The following is a 26,898-nucleotide window of genomic DNA, read 5'->3' on the forward strand; positions in this document are numbered from 1 at the left end:
GGGTGCCAAAAAGGAAGGGTGATGGTCTCTTTGTGGCATAGGGGAGACCTGGAAGGGGCATGGAGAAGGCAGTCCGTGTGGACCAAAACCCAGCCAGCTCTCCACCAAGTAGCCCCTCATTCTGGCACAGTCTGGGAGCCCCATGCAGACAGAGCCTGTGCCAGGACTGAGGGCATATTTACTTCCTCTCTAAAAAATTTTATATGTTTCATGAGATATTATGAATCTATAAAGATTCTAGCATCTTCAAGTATGACCCTTAAAGAAAGGCATAAAACTTGGGCACTTAAAAAAACTGTAATCTCCTAGCAATTAAAAGAATCTGGCCCAATTCATTTGGTAATTTATTTTATTGATTAAAATGTCACCAAGTTCTACTTCTCATTTCTTCATATACAATGTATCTAAATGAACTAAATTCAATCATTTGTAATATGAAAAGACATTACATATTAGCAAGGTGATGTTGCTTCATAATCATGTATTATTTCCACTCCTAAGATACATGCCCATGTTACAGAATCACAGCTATGGCCTGTGACTTTGGGGTGGTACAGAAGAGGCCACAGGCCAGGAGTGCTTATCAAATGATATTTTATGCTCTGAAAGGAAGAAAGGAGAAAACTTGGGGGGAACAAGTAATAGTTCCCACAAAACTTGGGAAACAGATTTCTCAAAAGGAGGAACTGGGGCTTCCCTGGTGGCGCAGTGGTTGAGAGTCCGCCTGCCGATGCAGGGGACGCGGGTTCGTGCCCCGGTCTGGGAGGATCCCACGTGCCGCGGAGCGGTTGGGCCCGTGAGCCATGGCCGTTGGGCCTGCGCGTCCGGAGCCTGTGCTCCGCAACGGGAGGGGCCACAACAGTGAGAGGCCCGCATACAGCAAAAAAAAAAAAAAAAAAAAAAAAAAAAAAAAAAAAAAGAAAAAAAAAAAAAAAAAGGAGGAACTGACAAAATTCTTCAGTTATTTTTATGAGAAAATCTAAAAACATATTTGAATGCTGATAAGATAGAGAAAATCATCTATGTTGCCTTTTCAAACTTCTTTTTTAAGTTATTTTATGAAGGATATTAAACAGTGAAAAATTATGGAAAATATGCTGGCAGATAAAATTTAAAGAAATCTTCTGGAGGAGGAGATGATAAATGGTGTGGAAATTAAGCTTGAATGATATATTAGTTTTTTTGTTTTTTTAGTAAATTTATTTATTGTATTTATTTATTTTTGGCTGTGCTGGGTCTTTGTTGCTGCACGCAGGCTTTCTCTAGTTGCAGTGAGCGGGGGCTACTCTGTTGCAGTGCGTGGGCTTCTCACTGTGGTGGCTTCTCTCGTTGTGGAGCACGTGCTCTAGGCGCATGGGCTTCAGTAGTTGCGGCACGCAGGCTCAGTAGCTGTGGCTCACGGGCACTAGAGCGCAGGCTCAGTAGCTGTGGTGCACGGGCTTAGTTGCTCCGCGACATGTGGGCTCTTCCTGGACCAGGGATCGAACCCGTGTCCTCTGCATTGGCAGGCAGATTCTCAACCACTGCACCACCAGGGAAGCCCTGATATATTAGTTTTAAATGGATATATACATAAAAATACTTCTAGGGCTTCCCTGGTGGCGCAGTGGTTGAGAATCTGCCTGCCAATGCAGGGGACACGGGTTTGAGCCCTGGTCCGGGAAGATCCCACATGCCGCGGAGCAACTAGCCCCGTGAGCCACAATTACTGAGCCTGCGCGTCTGGAGCCTGTGCTCCGCAACGAGAGGCCGCGATAGTGAGGCCCGCGCACCACGATGAGGAGCGGCCCCCACTTGCCACAACTAGAGAAAGCCCTCACATAGAAACGAAGAGCCAACGCAGCCATAAATAAATAAATAAAATTTTTTAAAAAGGCAAAATTCCTTAAAAAAATAAAAATACTTCTATGATTCATTTCAGATTGAATATTCTCTTAAAAATTGGAGGGGCCTGAAATAAATATTTTTTTTATGCAGGAGCGTTCTTAGTAAAAGGAGTTGGTGAAACACCTCTGCCCCCATCAAGCAGGCATGGGGTGAGAGGACTTTGACAGACTGCCATGGCCAAATGGGATTATTTGGAAGACTCAGCCCTAGAACCCATTTGTGGCTTCATAAATGTATCTGGGCTTCACATGAACTTCAGAAAACTTAGGATAAACTGTGTCCCTGGGTCTCACTCCCTCTGGGTGGACCCCTGTCACAAAATAGATCTAGACAAGAGGCACCTGGCAGAAAATACAAAACTTGCAGGAACTCTAGTAAAAGCTGGCTGAGATTCCAAAGGTAGCAGTGGCCTTTCCAACCTCAGCTGGCATGTGTTAATTCTTACAAGATGACAGTGGCAGCACCATCACCATGAGCAAGAGAAGATGTGGCCCATTTGGGAGAATTCTTATTTTCTTCCTTAAATCACATTCCAAAGCATTTCCAGTTCCAATTAATAAGCCAAATCCTTCTAGCTGACCTTCATTTAGCTTTTGAAAGAAAAGTGCATTTATTCTCTTTTTTCCTGCTATAATCTATTGAGAAAGCCTAGTTTGAAACTGCTGGGGATCTGGATCATTTCCAGAGCATGTGGAGAGGGGCTAAAAGGAAATGTGACTTGAAAGAGATATTTGGTATCCAACATCAGGTGTGATGAATCCTCTCGGCTATTGAGGAGAGCCTGAAATGAGAACCAGAGGAAAAATGAGTATGGAAACCAGGGCACTCTGCTTTATGGCTGTCTGGAAGTCAAGAGCAAGGAAAACACAACAACTCTATCTCCAACGAAAAACTCCTTGCAAAATCATGTGAGATAACACACAAAAGGGCTTTTCAACAGCACAACTCCAAGGTGAAATGGTTTATCCAGGTCTTCCAGATCAGCTCTCATGAATACTTAACTTGCTCTGTTTCACTTCAGAAGTTAATTTCCCACAGGATGGACTGACTGTAAATCGATCTACTTTCTATTCTTACCTATTCTCATGGCATAATTCTAAGACCAAACAAGAGTGGAGCTCAGTATTAAATTGTTATTGCATTAATATTTCTTTTTAGTTCAGTGGTTTGCAAACTTTTTTGGTTTCAGGACCCCTTTATACTCTTAAATTACCAAGGACGCCAAACAGCTTTTGTGCATGTGGTTATAACTACTGATATCTATCATATTAGTAACTAAAACAATACTTTAAAATATTTATTAATTCATTAAAATAACAAGCCCAATACATGTTAACATATTTTTATTGAAAAACAACTATATTTTTGAAAACAAATCAAAAAACTAGTGAGAAGTGGTATTGTTTCATAATTTTGTAACTCTTTTAAATGTCTGACTTAATATGACAGGTGGAATCTTGTATCTGTTTCTGCATTCACCTCTAGGGATATGTTATTTTGGTTGAAGTGTATGAAGAAAAGTCTGCCTCATACAGCTATGTATTTGGAAAAAGGAAGACTTTGCAGACTCCCTGAAATCATCTCAAGAATCCGCCCCGCCCACCAAGGACCCTTGAACCAAACTTTGAGAAGTGCTGCCCTAGTTCATTGGGCAAGAAACTTCAGGGATTAAAATAAGAAAAAATGGGTACACAGGTTCTCTCTTTCCATTCAGCCTCTGCTCCCTTGCATATACTCGAAGACTGATGAGAAACAAGACATGCTGAAGGAACACAGAATGTGAGTCACGGTTTTGGTGTTTCTGTTCCCTTCCTACCCGGGCGAAAATGGGTTCTGAAAACAGGGAATTTGACAGGGAGAATTCCTGCTGCTTTTCCTGGGTGCCTTTCCTTTGTATATTTGGTACATGTACTTTAATCCTGAATTTCTCTAATGGTAATTAAACAACACTGTCTTATACTAAAAATTAAAAGGCACATCCTTAAGGATCTCACCTGTACTTTGCGAACAAAGGATGGAGTCACTCTTTTCTCGAAGTCATCTATAGGTGTGTATGAGTTAAGGATCTTTAAGATCTGCAAACAGTACATAAGATGGTGTGAGGCCACAGAAAAGGAACTCTGTCCATGAAATAATGGTTCCAGTGGTCTGGGAACAGTTGGGAACCACAAGTGGTTCTTTTAGACTATAATCTGGCTCTAGGAACCATGTGTTATTTTTTTCCAAAAGAGAAAACAAGCTGAGAAGAGCACAGAAGGCAGCAAGGACATCCTATATAATTAGATGACCTTAAGAGAATTCCCCATTTCCAGCCTCCTTCCCCGCTCCCACCCCCTCTCCCCACACATACACATATGTGAGTATAGCGGGCAGGGAATGTGTCATATGCACTTTTATGTTTTTAAGGCCTAGAGTTAGTATTTAATAAATGCTTGTTAGGTAAGACGGCAGCCCACGGGAGATACATATGCTCCCCAAAGAGCACAGAGAGATGCAGATGCACCCCACAGCTGGCTAAGCCAGGAAAGGCAATGCCAATTACATGATCTGTGGGTGAAGATCAGGGAGACACTCAGCAAGGCTTGTCACCTGCACAGCAGACAGGGAGGTACAGCGTTCGTAGATCTCCTTGGCATCGCTGTCTGTGGTCTTCTTGACCTGAAGCAACCAGGCTGCCTGAGAGAGAGCTTCCAAGGTTTCCCTGGCCAAGCTGTTCTGCAAATTCTTATCTTTAAGCCATTCTTCTAAGTAGCTGATGTTGCACCTGGAGTAAACGCCAGAGGAGCAGAGAAGAGGGGTGACCTGCTTAGAACACTTTAGGGGAGGGTGCCGAATCCTCCAGTGTGTCCCAGCATGGTACCAGAGCTCACTGAGATCCTTAGGACTACAGCCCAGCAGTTTCTTTATTTGTAACAAGACAGAGTTGGGCCAGATGATCAGCTCTCACGATTCATGGTTCTAAGGATCATGATGGTCTAGGGTGAGGGGCCATAACAGCAATAAACTTTGGAGAAAATCTGAGCAAAGAACAGTGACTACAGTAGTTTATAATCTATTCAAGTACCCTTAATAATAGCTTTGAAAATATATTAAAGGAAAAAATCATAGTGGTATTTGAAGAGAAGACTTACATTGGTATAAAAATTGTTTGATCTCTTTTCCCAAATTAGCAGAAAATTTTCAATTGGTAGAGGCTTTCTTTTAGTCCACTGGGGTTTTTATTCTTGTTTCTGTCACTGATTATCATAGGTTTATGAGTTAAGAGCCATGGGTTTTAATCCCACCAATCTGTTGTGTGAGCCTGGAGAGTTACTCAACCTCTCTTGGTAAATCAGAGTGTTGAGAACACTCATACATTGCTAGTGGGAATGTAAATGGTACAGCTGCTAAGGAAAGCAGTTAGGCAGTTCCTCAAAATGTTAAACATAAAACTACCTTCTGACCTAGCAACTCCACTTCTAGGTACTTACTAAAGAGAACTGAAAACATGTCCACACAAAAAATCATACACAAATGTTCACAGCACCATTAATCATTATAGCCAAAAAAAGAAAACAACCCAAATGTCCACCAGTTGATGGATAGATAAACAAATTGTGGTCTATCCATACAATAGGATATTATTCAGCAATAAAAAGGAGTGAGGTACTGCCACATGCTACCACAGGGGGGAGCTATGAAAACATTATGCTAAGGGAAAGAAGCCAGTCACAAAATACAACATATTTATGATTCCATTTATTTTAAAAATGTCCAGAATAGGCAAATCTATAGAGAAAGAAAATATATTTGTTGTTGGTTAGGTTGAGGGAGAGGGGACTCCCCAGTGGGACTTGGGTAGGGGATACGAGTGGCTGCAATTGGGTGTAAGGTTTCTTTCTGGAGTGATGAAACTGTTCTAAAATTACATTATGGTGATGGCTGCATAACTCTGTAAATATACCAAAAACCACTGAACTATACACTTTAAATGAGTGAACTCTGTGGCATGTAAATTATATATCAGTGAAGCTGTTTAAAAAATTGAGTGTTGAACTAGGTGATCTCTAAGGTCGGTTCCAGCTCTGACCTTCCAGATTAGCAACTCCCCATGGGTTATAACATTGGGACAATAATGCTGAATTAATGTATTCTATAGGGATGTAATGAGTGTGAGATAACATCTCTTGCACTGGTTACCCCCCCTTTTTTTTGCATTGTCAATTTTGTCCCACTAGTTCTTATTACAATAGATTCCTAATGGGAATCTACTGAATTTTGAGCATGTTAATCCTCCCACTCAAAACTCTGGGCTGGAGTTCTGGTTCTTGGTAAGATGAAGCGAGCACTCCATTTTGTTTCTCCCACTGAATGCAGCTATAAAACCTGGATGGAATGCCTGGAACAGCTATTTGAGGACTCTGAAAAGTAAACAGTAGCAGGTGGACTGGGAGAGAAGACCAGAATTTGAAGTATCTCCAAATTGACAGTGAGTTTACCAGTTCTTTCCCTCTGCTATTCATTGGCCTGAACTCAAAGCAGCCTGAAACTCAGTAGTGGGCATGGGTGCCAACAAAGAGCTCCAGGAGGAGCCCTCTAGTTCTGGCTCAAGGTGCTGGAAAGGGGTGTCCTAATGCTCTGAGAGAGGGTGGAAATTCTGTTTTTCTCCTTTTCCTTTCTTCTTCTTTTCTCATGTGCAAGCCCCAAACAGTCCTATGGTTGTGGCAACAGGGTCCAGTAGGAAATTAAAACTCTGAGAGAGGGGCTTCCCTGGTGGCGCAGTGGTTGGGAGTCCGCCTGCCGATGCTGGGGACACGGGTTCGTGCCCCGGTCTGGGAAGATCCCACGTGCCGTGGAGCAGCTGGGCCCGTGAGCCATGGCCGCTGGGCCTGCGCGTCTGGAGCCTGTGCTCCACAATGGAAGAGGCCACAACAGTGAGAGGCCCGCGTACCGCAAAAAAAAAAAAAAAAAAAAAAACTCTGAGAGAGGGGAACTTTCTTCAGTTGGAGGAGTTGTGGCTCAAGAGGACGGCATGAACTCTCCTTGCTCTTCCTCTCACCACTTGACCCCAGGTGGGGACATTTGCTGGAAGTGCACCACACAGCGAGTTAAGTGAAGCCCCAGTTTTCTGTCTGGAGGACCAAAGAGGGGATCCCCAGGTATCTGGAAAATACCAGGGGTATTGTGGAGAGGAGGAGCTTAGGAAAGTGACCCTTAAAGTTATTTATGAACTCTTGAACACACCCCTGAGCCCAGGGATGGATCTGACCCTCAAGAGCACACATAAACTTTGAGGACTAAACTATAGGATTGCACACCACCCAGGTTTCAGACTGGCCACTGTGTGTCACACACAAGACAAAACCAAATAGCATTACAAAGGCTTTGAAGACAGAACTGACAGAGGAACCACAACCTGCAGAGCCTGAACCCAAGTGAGCTGATTACCTGATAAAAGTATCAACATTCTCCATAGGATTTAAAGACTCAGTGTCTCATAATATAATAATAAAAGTGTCCAGAATACAATTCAAAATTACTTGGCATATGAAAACCAGGAAAATCTTAAGTCACATTAAACAAGGCAATTAATAGTATCAACTCTGAGATGACACAGATGTTAGAATCATATGACAAAGACTTTAAAGAAGCTATCACAAAAATGCTCCAAAAAGTAAGGACAAACTATCTTGAAATACATGAAAAAATAGAAAGCTTCAGAAAAGAAACAGAAGATGTATCAAAAACATGGAAATTTACAACTGAAAAATAACTGAAACAAAAGAACTCACTGAATGGGCTCAAGAGCAGAATATAGATGGCAGAGAAAAGAGTCAGTGAACTTCAAGGGATCAATAAAGACTATTCAATCTGAAAAGTACAAAGAACAGAACTTTAGGGATAACAAAATAATGAAAGGTCTAACATTTGTGTCATGAAATTCCAGAAGGAAAGGAGAAAGTGTGAAGCAGACAAAACATTTGAAGAAATGGCTGAAAATGCCACATTTGGTGAGATCCACAAACCTAGAGTCAAGAAGTTCAGAGAAGCTCAAAGAGGCTAAACCCAAAGAAATCCACACCCAGATGCATCATAATCAAACTGTGGTAAACTAAACACAAAGAAAAAAAAACTTGGAACTCAGTCAGAGAAAAACTATGCATTATTTATAGGGAAATAATAATTCAAATGACTGTGCATTTCTCATCAGAAACCATGGAAGCCAGAAAAAGTGGAACATTTTTAAACTGATGAAAGAAAGGACTGTCAACCCAGACATTGGTAGCCTATAAAAATACACTTTAGGAATGAAGGTGAAATGAAGGTATTTTCAGAGGAAAGAAAGCTAAGAGAATTTATCATCAGTGAACCTGCTCTAAAAGGACTACTAAAATAATTTCCTTAGGCAAAAGGAAAATGAAATCGAAATGAGATTTGGGGGGAAAATGAGACTTGAAACATTAGAAATGAAGGAATAACAGAAATGATAAGTACCTGGGTAAATACAATAGACTATTCTTCTATTAAGTCCTTTAAAATATGTTGGATGGTTTAAAACAAAAATTATAACATTGTCTGGCAGAGTTTTTGATGTATGTAGATATAATATATGAGACAACAAGCAAAGAGGGGAAAGGGGTCTATGTAATGGTAAGGTTTCTACATTCCACTTAATGTGATAAGATACTGATTCTAAAATGACTGAAAAAGGTAAGTATGTATACTGTAATTCCTAGAGCAGCCATTAAAAAAGATACAAAGAGATACAGTGAAAACACAATAGATAAATTTAAAAGGGGTACCAAAAATGTTCAAAGAACCCAAAAGAAGACAGAAACTGGAAATCAGAGAAACAAAAACCAGAAGGAACAAACAGAAAACAACAAAATGGTAGACTTAAATCTGAGTATACCAATAATTACATTAAATTTAAATGGTCTAAAAACCCCAATTAAGAAGCACAGATTGTCAAACTGGATGAAAAAATAAAACAAAAAACTGGACCCAAATATATGCTGCCTACAAGAAACTCACTTCAGATATGATACAGATAGGTTAAAAGTAAAAGGATGGAAAAAGATATACTATGAAAACACTGATCCAAATAAAAAGTAGACTTTCAGACAAAGTAGACTTCAAAGCAGAGAAAATTACCAGGGAGGGACAAAGAGAGATCCCACATAACGATAGGAGGGCTAACTCACCAAGAAGACATAACAATCCTTAGTGTGTATACACCTAAAAACAGAGCTTCAGAATACATAAAGCAAAACCTGACAGACTGAAAGAAGAAATAGACAACTCCATAATTATAGTTGGAGACTTCAACACTCCTCTCAATAATCAGTAGAACTAATAGACAGAAAATCAGCAAGGATCTAGAAGAAATGAAAAACACCATCAACAAACTGGGTGTGATCTACATTTATAGAACATTCTACCCAACAAAAGCAGAATATACATTCTTTTCAACCCACTGCATGGGGAAGATTCACAAAAATAGACCTGGGTCACAAAAGCAAATATTAACAAATTTAAAAATAACTGAAATCATACAAAGTTTGTTTTTTTCAATGTAAAAATATTTATAAGTTTTTGTTTTTGTTTTTTAGGCCACGCCATGCAGCAAGTGGGATCTTAGTTCTCCTACCAGGGATCAAACTCATACCCCCTACACTGGGAGTGTGAAGACTTAACCACTGGACTGCCAGGGAAGTCCCAAAATATTTTTGTTTGTATTTTTAAAATAAACCTGGGATATGGGAACAGATGTATATGTATAACTGATTCACTTTGTTATAAAGCAGAAACATACCACTGTGAAGCAATTATACTCCAATAAAGTTGTAAAAATAAATAAATAAAATAAAAAATAAAAATAAACCTGGGAAAGTCTCGGGCAAAGTGGGATGGTTGGTAATTCTAGTATCACAATCTATGGTATATGTTAACCTGGATGTACCTTGAGATTTTTTTAAAAATTGTGGTAGAAAATGCATTACATAAAATTACCATCTGAACTACTGTAAGTGTATAGTATAGTAGTGTTAACTATATGCACCATGTTGTATAACAGATTCCCAGAACATTTTCATTGTAAAACTGAAATTGTACATCCATTGAATGAACAACTCCCTTTTTCTCTCTCCTCGGCCCCAGGAAACCACCATTTTACCTTCTGTTTCTAAGAGTTTGACTGACAAAGTATGTTCTTCAAGCACAATGAAATTAAACTAAAAATCAATAATAGAAAGGTAACAAGAAACTCTCTAAACACTTGGAAATTAACACACTTCTAAATAATCCAAGGGTCAAAGAGTAAGACTCGAGGGAAATTAGAAAATATTTTGAACTGAACAAAAATGAAAATATAACATATCAAAATTTGTGTGATAGAGTTAAAGTAGTGCTTACAGAGAAATGTATAGCATTAAATGCTTATGTTAGAAAAGAAAGGCCTCAGAGCCAATAATCCAGGCTTCTACTTTAGGAACCTAAAAGAAGAAGAGAAAAATAAATGCAAAGTAGGCAGAAGGAATGAAATCATAAAGACAGTAACAGAAATCAATTAAATTTAAAAAAAAGACAAAAATCAGTGAAACCAATACACCTCTAACAAGACTGACCAAGGAAAAGAGAAATCACAGATTACCCACAGAGGAGTGGAAGAGGGGATATCACTACAAATTCTGCAGAAATTAAAAGAATAACAAGGGAATATTCTGAACAGCTCTACACACATAAACTCAACTTTGATGAAGTGGACCAATTCCTTGAAAACCAAAAACTACCAAAACTCATCCAAGATAAAATATATAACCTCAATATTCCTACAACTATTAAAGAAATTGAATTCATAGTTTAAAGCCTTCTGAAAAAGAAAAAAAAAATCTGTGGTGGCTGCCACTCCTGAGGGACTAAAGCATGCATTTCTCATGCTGGCATTCTGCTTTGTCCTTCTAACCCATCTTTCTAGGTCCTCCCATCGCTCCTGGTGCTCCTTTCAAAGGGGGCTGTTCATACCCTGCCCTCAGTTTTCCTTCACTGAGGCCTGTGTTCATTCCTCTGGTTCTGGGTCAGCTGAAATCCTACTTGTCCTTCAAGACCCAAGTCAATGCCTTTCGTATTCCCCCCAAATTCCCTCAGGCCAGCAAGCAATGTTTGTAGTTGGGCCACATTATTCTGGTTCCTAACAGAACTGTCTCCGTCTCCAGGACCCCTACCTAGGTTCTTATCAAAGATCCCTGGGCAAAACAGCCACAGTGGAACTTGCAGCAAAAATGCTATTCTGGAGATGGTGAGATAAAGTTCCACATGAGATAATATTTTTACAATTCATGACTATGCACAAAAAAGAATCACATACTAGGAAAATCTTTATATCTTCCCAGGAACTGGTCTGCCTCACCAAGCCAGATGAGACCAGAGAGCTATGATGTTTGGCTTTTTCTCCTGGCAGTCAGAAAGCCCAGAGCCAGTTTTCAAACTACTCTGTCTACTGTTTATGTTTTTCTTTTCTGTGGTTTTGATTTTCCACTTGTGTTCATGTTTTGTTATTGTGTTGCTTGTGTTGTCATAGTAAAGTCACTGTAAATCCTGGTGCGCCTTGTTTATGGCAGGAGCTGAGTCAATATCTGAATGAATGAATGCCTCTTAAATGCATGTACTACTTACTCAGACCAACACACTGGAAAGTCAGTACTTCTCTAATAGCACTTTCAATTGGTGAGAGGAGAAAATACTGAGCACCTATGGGGACAGATGTTCACTCAACTTGGGGACCTACTGGTGGAATGAGAGTTTTTAGCAAAGACTCTGGTGGCACATGAGGTTTATGGCTTTACTTTAAATAGGCCTGAATCCTACCTCAGAGGGCTACAGGGCATCTGCTCAGTGCTCGGGAAATAAACAGAAGTCTTTCCTCTCTCAATGAAGAGGAAAAAAAGCCCAGTCCTCCTGAATACTCCCTCATATCTGAAAACGACAACCTGGTATCATGAGAATTTGCCACAGTGATTTGTAGGGATGTCCGCCTCTAATGCTAAAAAGATGTAATGGATGCCTCTTGTTTATTTCTTGGCTTAATAAACTTTTTTGGGTCACTTTTCATTGTGTCACTGCCATCATCACCATCCCAGGTTCTCCTATCACCTACAGGTGTCAAATCCCTGCACATATTATAAAAATCTTAAATATCTATCCCATATTATATGCTTTCTAATAATGTGACAGTGTTAATTCAAACAATAGCTAATGGTCTGTGTTTCCTTGGTTTAGAGACAAAGAGAAGTCAACACACCTCAAAACTGGATGACCATGTCCACAGGATGAACTCCCAGTGCTTGGCCTGGCATTCCAGACCCTCCCAGTCTGGGTCCAACTTACCACTCTACTGCGGACCTGTTGTTCCCAACACAAACCTCCACTTAATCTAGACGGAGCTATTTACTCCTGCCTGAGGATGGTCCTCACTCAGTTCTACCACTGTGCCTTTGCCCACTCATTCCCCTGCCTGAAATGTTCTCCCATTTTTAATCACTCACACACAGTTTTCAGGCTTCTTTAACTTTTCTGTCCACGATAATCTCTCCTCTCTGAAGCACTTCCCTCACCACTTGTTTGTGACTTAATTCTAGTGGTTTTGAATCATCATTTAGCTTCTCAATGGCAGGGATCAAATCACCCTTTCCTCTGTTTCCTGTGTCCCCCACCAGCAGTGCTAGTCACAGAAGTGGTGGTCAATAAATTCTGGTTGAGTATATGATAACCACAGAGGGCCAGAATTTAAAATACACAATTACTAGTTCTTAGTAGAAGACATTCTGCCAGACCGTCAAGTTATCGTGGGGTAGAGTGATGGGAAGAGGGCCTGGTATCAGATGGCTGACATTTCCAAGGTTCTAAGAGTCATTTTGCACACCCTCCAGCAGTGCAGCTCTTGTGGAGGGAGGGCAGAGTGTGTGGCCTTGGACTTTAAGAGCATCCTTTCTGGCCAGTCTCTCCGGGATTAGTGGTGCTTTATGGGTCTTACCTTATCTGCATGCCTTTTCTGCAAGAGCACATGTCCTTGCGCAGGAAGAGGCTGTTCAGGGTGACCGCCCCAATCAAGAAGAAGAGCTGCTTCACTGCCTGCCTCACGATCTCGGGGTCCAGGCCGTTCTGGCACATGGTACTGTAAAAGTAGCTCAGCTGCTGCAAGATGGAGGTCATTGTGTAGGCATCCGTGTCATCTATGCTGGATGACCGCTTCCGGAAGCCTGTGGGCTTCAGGCTGGAAATGCCCTGCAGACTCTCATACTCCAGCATGCCTGGCACTATGGAGAAAAACGGGAAGATTTTCTTGCACACACAGTGGGGACACCCAGAGAACATTTCCACTGCTCTCATGTGTCTGTTTCAGGAGGTGGGACATTTTCCACACGAGTTAGTGTGGATATAGCTGTGATAGAGGAAGCAGAAGAATGGAGGGCTGGGGAGCACCAGGATGTTAGGGATGGATGGGGATGGACCGTCATCTACAGCAGGGCAACAGCTCCTCTTCTTTCAACTTCACAGGAGAGAGAGCTGGTTAGCGTGACAACCCACGGTCTGGAACTACTTAAAGCCTAAAGTATTTAAATTTCAGAAAACTGAAGAAAGTATACAAGAATTTGAGTGAGGCTTTAGAATTTCAAAAATACTTGGCTAAGAACCAGGATTAGCCACATAAGTAGCAGCAGTTCTCCCAAGTCTTTCCCTTCAGGATGGATCCCCCTTACAGAAAGAAAACTATGACCTGTGTACTTTTATATATGTAATCATTTTAGCAATCAAAGAATAAAAAAGTGGATATTTACATCAGTATATCTTCTTGTTTTAAAATTATGTTCTTTGCAATTACACATGCCGTGCACCAGATTTATTGTTTTAAGGTCTCAATGTCATTATAAATATTTCTTGGTCATCGATTCTTTTCTTACCTATTATTGGTTGAATGTTATTTTCCATTACAATAATGAACTGATGATATATTCGTATAGCCACATCACTAAGAATCTGTCTGTATTCTGAAAGGTCAAAATTGTTCAAGCAATTCTTATTCTGACGTAGACTGTTATTCTTCATGAATTCCTGGAAGTAATTTTGAATACAAATATTAGAATAATGTAGACATGTAGAAAATTAAAATACTATCTCTACTAATGATATTATAATAAGCTTCTACCATAACTCCTATACTTTAAAACTTAATGTCTGATTTATATCGAATGAGTTCTCGATGTTTGTGGTAGCCTTTATTTTCTATAACTAACTACACTTGACGCTTAAATGACATGGGTTTGAACTACATGGGTCTACTTACATGCAGATTTTTTCACTAAATATGTACTATAGTACCACATGATCCACAGTTGATTGAATCTGAGGATGGGTCAACTGTAAACATTACTGTCCTGTTTATTTCCCTGACAAATATGTGCCTCCAGAGCTAGACTACATTGGAAAACAACTCCCATGGAAGCTCACAGAAAAAACTGCAAAGCACCCAAGGAAATAAACTGCTGTAAGAGGTTGGTAGGTGAATAAATGAGATTCATAACTTTATAATTAGAGTATAGACCAATCTGAAATGTTTTAAAATGTGGGTTCTGGGCTGAATATTTGTCCCCCCCTTCAAATTTATATATTGAAGCCCTAACCTCCAGTGTGGCTATATTTGGAGATGGGGTCTTTACGGAAGTTACTAAGGTTAAATGAAGTAATAGGGTGGGGTCCTGATCTGATAGGATTAGTGTTCTTACAGAAGGAGACAGCAGAGAGCTCAATCTCTCTTTCTACCCCATGCACTGAGGAAAGGCCATGTGACTACATAGTGAGAAGGTGGCTGTCTGCAAGCCCAGAAGTGAGCTCTCACCAGTGAACCAACCATGCTTGCACCCTGATCTTGGGCTTCTGTCCTCCAGAACTATGAGAAAGAAAATTTCTCTTGTTTAGGCCACCTAGTCTGTGCTAGCAGGCCAAGGAGACTAATACAATATGTTTACCATGTTCAAAGAGATAAAAGAAAAAAAATTAAGAATAGGACATTATAAAAGGCAGAAGTGAAAAAGAACCATTGAAATTTTAGAAATAAAAATACAGTAATTAAAATCCACTCAGACAGGGACAAGAACATTGTATACATGGCAGAAGGGGGTAAAGAAAGGATTTTTTTAAATGGTGTTGAATAATGCCTCCCATTAAGGCCTCACAGATGCCAGTTTGTCTTAAATGGGCTGGTCTTCCCCCCTCCCCCAATATTCCTTTTGGTTAGGGGTTGGATTTTCTTTACTTATTTCTCCTTTTATTCAATAGTACCAGTAGGATTATTTTTATATTTTATCTTACTTTCTCTCCATTGGGACAACTGGCTATCCACATGGAAGAAGATATGAGAAAATTCCCTCACATGTCAACTTGGGACAAATAATCATACCAATTTTTGATAAAAGCATAATTATGATCTCTAAATTTGAATTATCAGTTTAGAAGAAAGAATAACTTCATGATCTCAGGGTAGGGAAGAATTTCTTGAACAAGACATTAAATCAGGTATCATAAAAGAACAGGACTGATAGGTTTAAGTACATCAGAATTCAAAAATTGTGTCTGACAAAGTACTCCATAAGGAAAAGTAGAAGATAAGCCACAATCTACCCATAATATGTAAAGAACTCCTGCAAATCAATGAGAAAAATAATCACCCTTGAGGAAAATGGAGAACAGATGTGAGTAGGCAATTTAAAAGGCAACCCAACTGACTAGTAAGCACATGAAATGATGCTTGACCTCACTAGTGATCAAGTAATTACAATTTAAGTCAACAAAGTATCATCTTAGAGCCATGAGACTAATAAATAATAAAATGTCTGTCAATACCTACTGTTGGTAAAGGTATGAGACACTGGAACCTTTACATACTACTGGTAGGACTATAAAATGGTATAACCATTTTGCAGAGCAGTGAAAACCGTGAAAGCCATTTTTGCCATTTTAGGTCAATGAAATATTGCTCTGTGAGTACTTGGAGGTGAAGAGCTTCTTTATGATGTCAGCCCCCTGAAAGCAGAGTCAGAATGGCAAAGGATTTGCGGATTATGGAGGAACAATCAGAATCTCATAGTGAGAACAGCTATGAAGAAACAGGCATGTTGAACTAACAGCTGTATTTTAGAGTGATAATACTAAAAACTTCAGAATTTTACAGCCAGAAGGAAAATGAAAAATCACAGAATCTACCTCATGAATTTTAAGTCAAGAAAACTGAGGCTTAGTACCATGCCCGAGGTCTATACTTCTTTCTAGAAGTCTTTTTGCCTGTGACTTCCATTCAGCTGGTGATGTGAAGCTGGTCTCCTGGGTAAGGGGGCAGTGAGAAAGCCAGCTGGAGCAGAAGCTGCCCCTGGAGCTGGGCATCCCAATTCCTAACTCCTATGGTGAGTTCTGGCTCATGAGGAGGTAGGAGACTGGCAGTCAGCATAGAACACAGAGTGGGCAGGCAATCCTACCTCTTCTCCACTGTACTGCTTCAGGCAATTGAGGAAATGACAAGTATTGGAAAGCCAAAAGGACAGCATCTCAAAGTCTTCTAAATGTTCCTTAAAAAAAAAAAAAAAAAACAAGAAAAGACAAACTTGGATTTTGGTGTTGGATTTGGTACCTCTGAGCCAAGAACAGACACATCTTACCTGTTTGGTTAGCTGGTGGCTTTTGACCAAAAAGAATTCCTTTTTTATTCATTAAAGACTTTATTAAATTTATACTATAAAAATAAGCTCTTATATTTATTTAGCACGTTATGGTTTGCAAAGTATTTCTGTACAGGTTGTATCACCTGTTATGATGCTTGAAGCAGGCACTGCAGGAATGCCTGAGAAGTGTCTCAGTCCTTGCCCTCCAAAGTTCACATTCTGACTGGTAAGACAGACATGACATATATAGGACACAGTTAAATAGGTGGCCGACAGCCTACATGATGGGCATAGACTGTGCTACAAAAGCTCAGAGGATGCAGAGATGATGTGGAACGTGGACAGCTGAGAAAACCTCGGGAGAAAGGTGGGAGGATGACCTCCTTGAAGGAAAGGGGTGGATAGACAAGAGCTCAGGATCGAGGACTCTGTTGGCAAGAACACCCCCGCTTATGGGGCAGGAAGGAGAGGAATGAGCAAAGGAAGCAGAGGTAATAAAGACCAGAGAGATAAAAGGAAAACTGCGAAAGTCCTGGGATTTGAAAGACAATGTCAGAGCGTTTCAAGGAGATGGTGCTACTGTTCAGTCCATTTAAAGAGAATAAAAATTGGGCTTCCCTGGTGGCACAGTGGTTGAGAGTCCGCCTGCCGATGCAGGGGACGCGGGTTCGTGCCCCGGTCCGGGAGGATCCCACATGCCACGGAGCAGCTAGGCCTGTGAGCCACAACTACTGAGCCTGCGTGTCCGGAGCCTGTGCTCCGCAGCAGGAGAGGCCACAACAGTGAGAGGCCCGCGTACCGCAAAAAAAAAAAAAAATTAAGAAAATACCATTGGATTTAGCAAGAGGAATTACTTGTGATCTTTCTATGGAGTAATGGGGGTAGAAGCCAGATTGCAAGGGGTGAAAAAAAAAGGCACGGTGGCCAAGGGGGTATGTGGGCCAAGTGAGGGTTGCTTTAATGTGCTGTGCACTGGAGGGGGAGGGGTGGGAAGCCACTGAAGAAGCTGAGATGGAAGATGCTGGCAAGGAAGGATTTACACTCTTCATGCCATGTGTCTTTCAGTTTCTAAGTATTTAAGCATTCCAGAGCAGCAGGATGCGGCAAATACTGTGTGCCCACGACCTGGAACGTAATGCAAATGTACCCTGAGAAAACCCAATTTATGAAAATACGGACGGGGAAAACATGAATTTATGGAGGTCTCTTCTTAGAATACAATGGTAGCTCCTGTGAAGACAGTGACTATAAAGCACCCAGCACCAAATCAATGTTAGTTTTCTACTCCTAACTCCTGATGAATAATGGATTCTTAGTATAAAATTTGGTGCGGGGGGGGGGATGGGGGAAGAATTATCCATGCCCTGATGCACTCACTGTTTTTATTCTTCCCTTTTCCTAGAGTATTTAAAATAGGATTTAATTGCTCATGACTTTTCTAGAACACATATTTTACTAAAAGTGAGATAGGACTTCCCCAACTAAAAAAATCAAATATATCTCAAAATCAAACATTACTTCCCATTTGGAAGGGGAATGAAGAATGATGGGTCTATATTTTACTGGTCCCTTACATACAGCTTATCTTCATTTCTGGGCTGAGAATAAAAGTACATACTGTGGTTTTATAAGGGAGAATTACATAAATGCCAAGGGAAGAGATGAGTAATTTTTCAGTCCTTCCCATTCCTTGGCATTCACACTTGTTATCTGGATAGACACATACTCCTTGCAGCCAGCCCCTCTTTGCAGCCCCCGGGGGACAGAAGTGGTGGGCTGGTGGCTACCAGGCTGTAGTCTTGCAGGTAAGGATTTGGGGTCCACTGGCAGATCCCTACCCTTAGGGCTCTCTGACCTAAGTTGTCTTTTCCTAACAGCTTGGATTCTTTTGCTGATGGGGCCTCTGACTGGTTTGAGGAATCATGTGGTTGACCAAAGACTGGAGATGAAGGATGGGAAAAGTACGGGCATCTGGTCATTCCCACAGGTGTTCCTAAGCACCTTTTTTTTTTTTTTTTTGCAAGTTTTATGTGTGTGTATTTTAACACAATAAGAAGGAGAAAAAAAAACCCCAAAGTACATAATATGTACTTCACAGTGCCAATCAGAGCAGACTTTCAGCTGAAGTCCTTTCCCCATTTGCTTCCTTCATAAGTTCTTTCTCTGGTGTGAACTTTTTGGAGCCAAATGAATGGAAGTTTTGGCTATAGACTTTCCAGCATTCACTTCACTCAGAAGGCATTTCTCCAGTGTAAATTCAACAGTGTTTAACAAGACCAGAGTTGTATGTAAAGATGTTCCCTTATTCGCTGTTCTTATAAGGCCTCACATCAACGTGAACTCGCTAGTGTGTACTGGCTCTGGAGTTTTACTACAAAAATTTCCCACATTAGCTGCACTAAAGTAGCCATAATACCAAGGGCCATGTCAAAGGTAGTTCCTTACCTTAACCACCTGCTTGATACCATTAATGGTGCTGTTCATGAGGGACTTGAGCATGTTGGCGTCATTTAGAGAGTCTGCGTAGCGTACACACATGAACAGGATGTGAGCTGGCAGCCCGGGAATCATGTTCACCACCACACCGCGGGGCTTCAGGTCTGGAGCAGAGAGAGTCAGTGAGGATTACAGCTGACGATCAGCTCTCCCGATAAGGAACCTATAATGATGGGGCAGGGGGTGTCTGCTTTTCTGTACTTGATGCAGTGCCTGAATGCATAGGGATGTCTTTTCCCTTTGAGGAGTTCAGGCTGGCGGTTTTCTTGGCAAAAATATACATGCAGGTGCCACCTGCTTCTCTTACTTCTCATTTGCAAAGTACCTTCTCTTTTCTAAGGTTGAATAAAGGACAGAATTTCATATCTCCAAGGTAACAGAGGAACCCCAGTTCCATGCACCCCCACTTCAGCCTCTAGGATGAGGATGGAATATGATCTCAGCAATCACATGCATCTGCCTTGACAAGGGAAAACAGGTACACAGCAGTCCTGCAGAGGAGGACCAGCTGGTCTTGAGGAGAAGAGAATGGCTGGAAGGCAGAGTGGGAATGAAGGGAAGATAGAAACTTTATAGAACAAGTTAAGGTAAGTAAACACAGACCTCCCCATGTCTGCATTAAGACAGGGGAAAAAAGAGGCCCCACAGCTGTGCACCAGTGAGGGTGGAAAGGAAAGGGTAGGGGTGCTCATGTCCTCTGAGGGGAGTCAATTAGGACAAGAGGAGTAAGGCTACATATGGGCTTTCTGCTTTGAGATGTTACAACCCGCTGATAGGGAGGCAGCTTTTCTCCTTTTCCCTGGAAAACCATGTGGTTTTCATGGTGAAGACAGTCTAGTAAGATTGTTTCTAAGACCACCAACCCTAGAGTGTGCCCACTGGGAGATTCCTGTAACTGAGGTGTGGCTGGAAAGCCTCCACCGTACTGCCTGCAAATAAATTTCTCAGCAGAAGTCAGATGGAACAAAGGAACCACAATTACTTTTCCCATGGCTCCTGTGCTGAGACACAAAGATGAGGAGATGTGTCTTCTACCCTGACCATGTGATGAGACTTGGGAAGAGGTTAGGGCAGTACTTCTCAACTGAAGGCAAGGCACCCCCAGAGGGCATACGGCAACGTCTGGAGGCATTTCTTATTGTCGTGGCTAGGGGCTGCTACTGGTTTCTACAGAATAGAAGCCAACGACACTGCTCAATATTCTACAGTGCAAAGTCCCTCCCCACCCCAAACAAAGAATTATGTGGTCAACAGTGGGGAGGCTGAGAAGAAGCAGTGGAGGAAGAGGAGGAAATACCCCTGCCCAAGACTGTAGCAATGGCTGATGCTCAAGTTTTCAAAGAGAGAGCAAAAATTCAGAGTTCCATGTTTCACTACCAAGAATGAGGTTTTGGATGAGCTTGGCCTCATCTTCTCTCTTGTATTCCAGCATTCCAAGGTACTCCTTGGGTCCTGAGGACAGGTGCACATCATCGGCTGTAGGCAGAGGCAAACGATCAACTAAATACACAAAAACAACTTTCACCAGCATTATCATGAGACTACTCTGTCTCTTTCCATCCCATACTGGCTGGTTTGCCCATGAATTCCTGTGGCTTTCTGATAAATGCAAACTTTATTAAATCCTGAAGAATTTCTTCTGGTAGTGATTCTTATCTGTGAGTATATCAGTGAGTATGGCTGCTGGTATATATCCTCATGAGCATCTGGTATATATCGAGCACAGTGGGGATATGAAAACAATCCAAGATGATGCTCTTGCCTTCAGGACGCTGAGGTTACAGTTAAAAAAATGAGATTCACAAAACATGTGGTGTGCAAAACACCAAACTGCATGATCCCAAGGTGGCTGGCCTAGCTTCCTATGTGCCATCACAAGGTGCCACAAACTCAGTAGCATAAAGCACAATTTAAAAAATATATATAATTTAGGGCTTCCCGGGTGGCGCAGTGGTTGAGAGTCTGCCTGCCGATGCAGGGAACACGGGTTCGCGCCCCGGTCCAGGAGGATCCCACGTGCCGCGGAACGGCTGGGCCCGTGAGCCATGGTCACTGAGCCTGTGCGTCCGGAGCCTGTGCTCCGTGGCGGGAGAGGCCACAACAGTGAGAGGCCCATGTACCGCAAAAAAAAAAAAAAAAAATATATATATATATATATATATATATATAATTTTAAAAGTTTCACATTTCTGGAGGTCATAAGACTGAAATAGATCTTACACTGCTAAAATCAAAGTGTCAGCAGAGCTGTGTTTCTTCTGGAGGCTCTAGGGGAGAACTCATTTCTTGCCTTTTCCAGCTTCTAGAGGCTGCCCACGTGATGTGGCTTGTGGCCACATCACTCTGACCTCTGCTTCTCTCACCACATCTTTCTCTCTCTGCTTACACTGTCATACCAGCTTCTCTCACTCTGTCACTCCTGCCTCTCTTTTAAGGTCTTTTGTGATTATTGTACCTGGATAATCCACCTGGATAATCCAGGCGACTCTCCCCATCTCAAGATCCTTCACTTAATCACATCTGCAAAATCCCTTCTGCCATATAAGATAACACATTCACAGGTTCTGGGGATTGGGACATGGACATCTTTGGGTGGGCCACAGTCTGCCCTCTGGTCTCCAAAGATTCATGTCCATTCTGAGAGGAGGAGATGTACACAGAAGCACAGGTTAGAGAGTCAGAAAGATTTTAAAGATGCCATGCTACTGAATTCGAAGATGGTGGAAGAAGCCCATAAGTCAGTACAAGTGGGTGGCTTCTAGAAGAAGGAAAAGGCAAGAGAACAGAATCTCCCCCTAAAGCCTACAGAAGCCCTGCTGACATGTTGACTTTAACCCAGTGAAGACCATTTTGAACTTCTGACCTCTAGAACTGTATGACTCGTGTTTTATTAAGCCACTAATTTTATGGTGATTTGTTAGGCAGCCATAGGAAATAAATACAGGGGACATAAGACTTTACACATAGGTAGGTTGGAACTGTTGAAAAATTCTTCTTGAAGGAGGCAGCACTCCAGCTGGGCCAAGAAAAGTGAGTAGGCTCTGATGGATGAAAAAGAAGATAATCCAGGTAAAGAGTTAACAGAACTCTCTTCTACTGCATGAGAGTCTGTCCTGTTGATTTACTAGCTCTGTTCCCTTGGAGATGGATAAAGGTAGAATGTTAACTGTTTTACTAAGCAACCTGCTTATGCTAAGAATAAACTCTGATTGCTGAACTGCATCTGGACTGGGAAGAACAATAAATGAAGCAGAAATACATGATAAGAACATCATACTTTGGGTATTCTTAAGTGTGGTCACTTGTATCTGACCATATTCCTTGGGAGCTAGTGCCACCTATGGAGTGTCCAAAAGGTACTGGCTTCCAGGCCACAGCCATGTGAATGAGCTTGGAGACAGGCACTCCAGCCCCAGCTAAGCCTTCAGATGACTGCATCCCTGCTGATGACTTCATTGCAACTCAGAGCCAGGACCACCCAGCTAAGCCACTTATGGATTCTTGACCTTCAGAAACTGTGTTTTTTGTTTTTTTTTTTACATCTTTATTGGAGTATAATTGCTTTACAATGGTGTGTTAGTTTCTACTGTATAACAAAGTGAATCAGCTATACATATACATATGTTCCCATATCTCTTCCCTCTTGCGTCTCCCTCCCTCCCACCCTCCCTATCCCACCCCTCTAGGTGATCACAAAGCACCGAGCTGACTTCCCTGTGCTATGCGGCTGCTTCCCACTAGCTAGCTATTTTACATTTGGTAGTGTATATGTCCATGGCACTCTCTCACTTTGTCACAGCTTACCCTTCCCCCTCCCCATATCCTCAAGTCCATTCTCTCGTAGGTCTGTGTCTTTATTCCTGTCTTACCCCTAGGTTCTTCATGACCTTTTTTTTTTCTTAGATTCCATATATATGTGTTAGCATACGGTATTTGTCTTTCTCTTTCTGACTTACTTCACTCTGTATGACAGACTCTAGGTCCATCCACCTCACTACAAATAACTCAACTTCGTTTCTTTTTATGGCTTAGTAATATTCCATTGTATATATGTGCCAAATCTTCTTTATCCATTCATCCGATGATGGACACTTAGGTTGAGAAACTGTGATTTTTTTTAACATCTTTATTGGAGTGTAATTGCTTTACAATGGTGTTTTAGTTTCTGCTGTATAACAAAGTGAATCAGCTATACATATACATATGTTCCCATATCTCTTCCCTCTTGCGTCTCCCTCCCTCCCACCCTCCCTATCCCACCCCTCTAGGTGATCACAAAGCACCGAGCTGACTTCCCTGTGCTATGCGGCTGCTTCCCACTAGCTAGCTATTTTACATTTGGTAGTGTATATGTCCATGGCACTCTCTCACTTTGTCACAGCTTACCCTTCCCCCTCCCCATATCCTCAAGTCCATTCTCTCGTAGGTCTGTGTCTTTATTCCTGTCTTACCCCTAGGTTCTTCATGACCTTTTTTTTTTCTTAGATTCCATATATATGTGTTAGCATACGGTATTTGTCTTTCTCTTTCTGACTTACTTCACTCTGTATGACAGACTCTAGGTCCATCCACCTCACTACAAATAACTCAACTTCGTTTCTTTTTATGGCTTAGTAATATTCCATTGTATATATGTGCCAAATCTTCTTTATCCATTCATCCGATGATGGACACTTAGGTTGAGAAACTGTGATTTTTTTTAACATCTTTATTGGAGTGTAATTGCTTTACAATGGTGTTTTAGTTTCTGCTGTATAACAAAGTGAATCAGCTATACATATACATATATCCCCATATCTCCTCCCTGTTGGGTCTCCCTCCCACCCTCCCTATCCCACCCCTCCAGGTGGTCAAAAAGCACCGAGCTGATCTCCCTGTGCTATGCGGCTGCTTCCCACTAGCTATCTATTTTACATTTGGTAGTGTATATAAGTCCATGCCACTCTCTCACTTCGTCCCAGCTTCCCCTTCCCCATGTCCTGAAGTCCATTCTCTACATCTGCGTCTTTATTCCTGCTAAATTTTGGGATAGTTTGTTATATGACAATAGATACATGATACAGGAAGGAAAGCTGATATATTCCACTTTAGACACACTGGGTTGGAGGTGATAATAGAAAGGTGAAGGAGTAGTCTTAGAGGCAAAAAGGGACTGGGACTCAGGAAAAGTGAGGAATGGCAGGTGGATTTTGGAAGTCCTTATGTAGCGATGGCAGTTCCTTCATTCATTCCAACAACGGGGACACCACTGGGCAATGGGAAGGACAGACATGGTCTCTGCCCTCATGAGGGCAGACTGACCTTTATCATTAATTATTGAAGCGGAAAGATCCTCATTTTGGTTTTGGACATATTAAATGTGAGGTGAGAGCTGAATAAATAATAGTAAAGGAGCTCTTCAAAGAAAGGAATATAGTAAAGAGAACAGAGAATTGAAGATACAGCCTTAGTGATACAGGTTGGGAGGAAGAAGCAATACTGAACAAAAGAGTAAAGGGAGTTAGAAGAGAGAAGTCAGAAAAGTTCAGTGACACAGAAGTGGGTGAAGGGAGAGAGACCTTCAAGATGGCAGAGAAGTAAGACATGGAGATCACCTGCCTCCCCACAAATACACCAGAAATACATCTACATGTGGAACAACTCCTACAGAACACCTACTGAACGCTGGCAGAAGACCTCACACTTCCCAAAAGATATATATATAAATTTTTTCCTTTTTCTCTTTTTGTGAGTGTGTATGTGTATGATTCTTTGTGTGATTTTGTCTGTATAGCTTTGCTTTTACCATTTGTCCTAGCGTTCTGCTTTTTTTTGTATAGTTTTTAGTGCTTGTTATCATTGTTGGATTTGTTTTTTTGTTTGTCTGTCTGTTTGTTTTTTTGTGGTACATGGGCCTCTCACTGTTGTGGCCTCTCCCGTTGCAGAGCACAGGCTCCAGACGTGCAGGCTCAGCGGCCATGGCTCACGGGCCTAGCCGCTCCGCGGCATGTGGGATCCTCCCGGACCGGGGCACAAACCCATGTCCCCTGCATCGGCAGGCGGACTCTCAAACACTGCGCCACCAGGGAAGCCCTGGATTTGTTTTTTGGTTTGGTTGCACTCTTCTTTCTTTCTTTCTTATTACTATTTAATTTTTAAAATTTTTTAATAATTTATTTTTATTTTTTATTTTAATAACTTAATTTTTTTCTTTCTTTCTTTTTTTCTCCCATTTCTTCTGAGCTGTGTGGCTGACAGCATCTTGGTGCTCCAGCCAGGTGTAAGGCCTGTGCCTCTGAGGTGGGAGAGCCAAGTTTGGGACACTGGTCCACCAGAGACTTCCCGTCTCCATGTAATATCAAACGGCGAAAGATCTCCGAGAGATCTCCATCTCAACGCTAAAACCCAGCTCCACTCAACAACCAGCAAGCTACAGTGCTGGACACCCTATGCCAAACAACTAGCAAGACCGGAACACAACCCCACGCATTAGCAGAGAGGCTGCCTAAAATCATAATAAGGTCTCAGGTACCCTAAACACACCACTGGACGCAGTCCTGCCCACCAGAAAGACAATATCCAGCCTCATCCACCATAACACAGGCACCAATCCCCTCCACCAGGAAGCCTATACAACCCACTGAACCAACCTTACCCACTGGGGACAGACATCGAAAACAATGGGAACTATGAACCTGCAGCCTACGAAAAGGAGACCCCCAAACACAGTAAGTAAGTTAAGCAAAATGAGAAGACAGAGAAACACACAGCAGATGAAGGAGTAAGGTAAAAACCCACCAGACCAAACAAATGAAGAGGAAACAGGCAGTCTACCCGAAAAAGAATTCAGAGTAATGATAGTAAAGATGATCCAAAATCTTGGAAATAGAATGGAGAAAATACAAGAAATGTTTAACAAGGACCTAGAAGAACTAAAGCAAACAAACAATGATGAACAACACAATAAATGAAATTTAAAATTCTCTAGAAGGAATAACTGAGGCAGAAAGGATAAGTGACCTGGAAGATGAACTAGTGGAAATAACTACTGCAGAGCAGAATAAAGAAAAAAGAATGAAAAGAATTGAGGACAGGGCTTCCCTGGTGGCACAGTGGTTGAGAGTCCGCCTGCCGATGCAGGGGACATGGGTTCGTGCCCCGGTCCGGGAGGATCCCACGTGCCGCGGAGTGGCTGGGCCCGTGAGCCGTGGCCACTGGGCCTGCACGTCCGGAGCCTGTGCTCCGCTAAGGGAGAGGCCACAACAGTGAGAGGCCTGCATACCAAAAAAAAAAAAAAAGAATTGAGGACAGTCTCAGAGACCTCCGGGACAACATCAAACACACCACCATTTGAATTATAGGGGTCCCAGAAGAAGAAAAGAAAAAGAAAGGGACTGAGAAAATATTTGAAGAGATTATAGTTGAAAACTTCCCTAATATGGGAAAGGAAGTAGTCAATCAAGTCCAGGAAGCACAGAGAATCCCATGCAGGACATATCCAAGGAGAAACATGCGAAGACACATATTAATCAAACTATCAAAAATTAACATCAAAGAAAAATATATTAAAAGCAGCAAGGGAAAAACAACAAATAACATACAAGGGAATCCCCATAAGGTTAACAGCTGATCTTTCAGCAGAAACTCTGCAAGCCAGAGGGAGTGGCAGGACATAGTTAAAGTGATGAAAGGGAAGAACCTACAACCAAGATTACTCTACCCAGCAAGGATCTCATTCAGATTCGACAGAGAAATTAAAACCTTTACAGACAAGCAAAAGCTAAGACAATTCATCACCACCAAACCAGCTTTACAACAAATGCTAAAGGAACTTCTCTAGGCAGGA

General features: G+C 41.6%; 1 protein-coding gene across 1 annotated transcript in view; it reads right to left on the reverse strand.

Moving 5' to 3' along the window:
* Window positions 1-1,700: 1,700 nt before the first annotated feature.
* Window positions 1,701-26,898, reverse strand: part of MYO5C (myosin VC) — a 109,170-nt gene continuing 83,972 nt past the window's right edge. The window contains exons 34-41 of the mRNA XM_081227977.1: window positions 20,451-20,549; window positions 19,023-19,177; window positions 16,395-16,484; window positions 13,827-13,977; window positions 12,899-13,181; window positions 4,477-4,651; window positions 3,882-3,962; window positions 1,701-2,668 (exon numbers count right to left, since the gene is read on the reverse strand). Coding sequence (XP_081084103.1) covers window positions 2,516-2,668; window positions 3,882-3,962; window positions 4,477-4,651; window positions 12,899-13,181; window positions 13,827-13,977; window positions 16,395-16,484; window positions 19,023-19,177; window positions 20,451-20,549 — 1,187 coding nt within the window. The 3' untranslated portion in view covers window positions 1,701-2,515. The remainder of the gene's footprint in view (window positions 2,669-3,881; window positions 3,963-4,476; window positions 4,652-12,898; window positions 13,182-13,826; window positions 13,978-16,394; window positions 16,485-19,022; window positions 19,178-20,450; window positions 20,550-26,898) is intronic.

The sequence above is a fragment of the Mesoplodon bidens genome (assembly GCF_964165515.1).
Source record: "Mesoplodon bidens genome assembly, chromosome: 3".
Lineage (NCBI taxonomy): Eukaryota > Metazoa > Chordata > Mammalia > Artiodactyla > Ziphiidae > Mesoplodon > Mesoplodon bidens.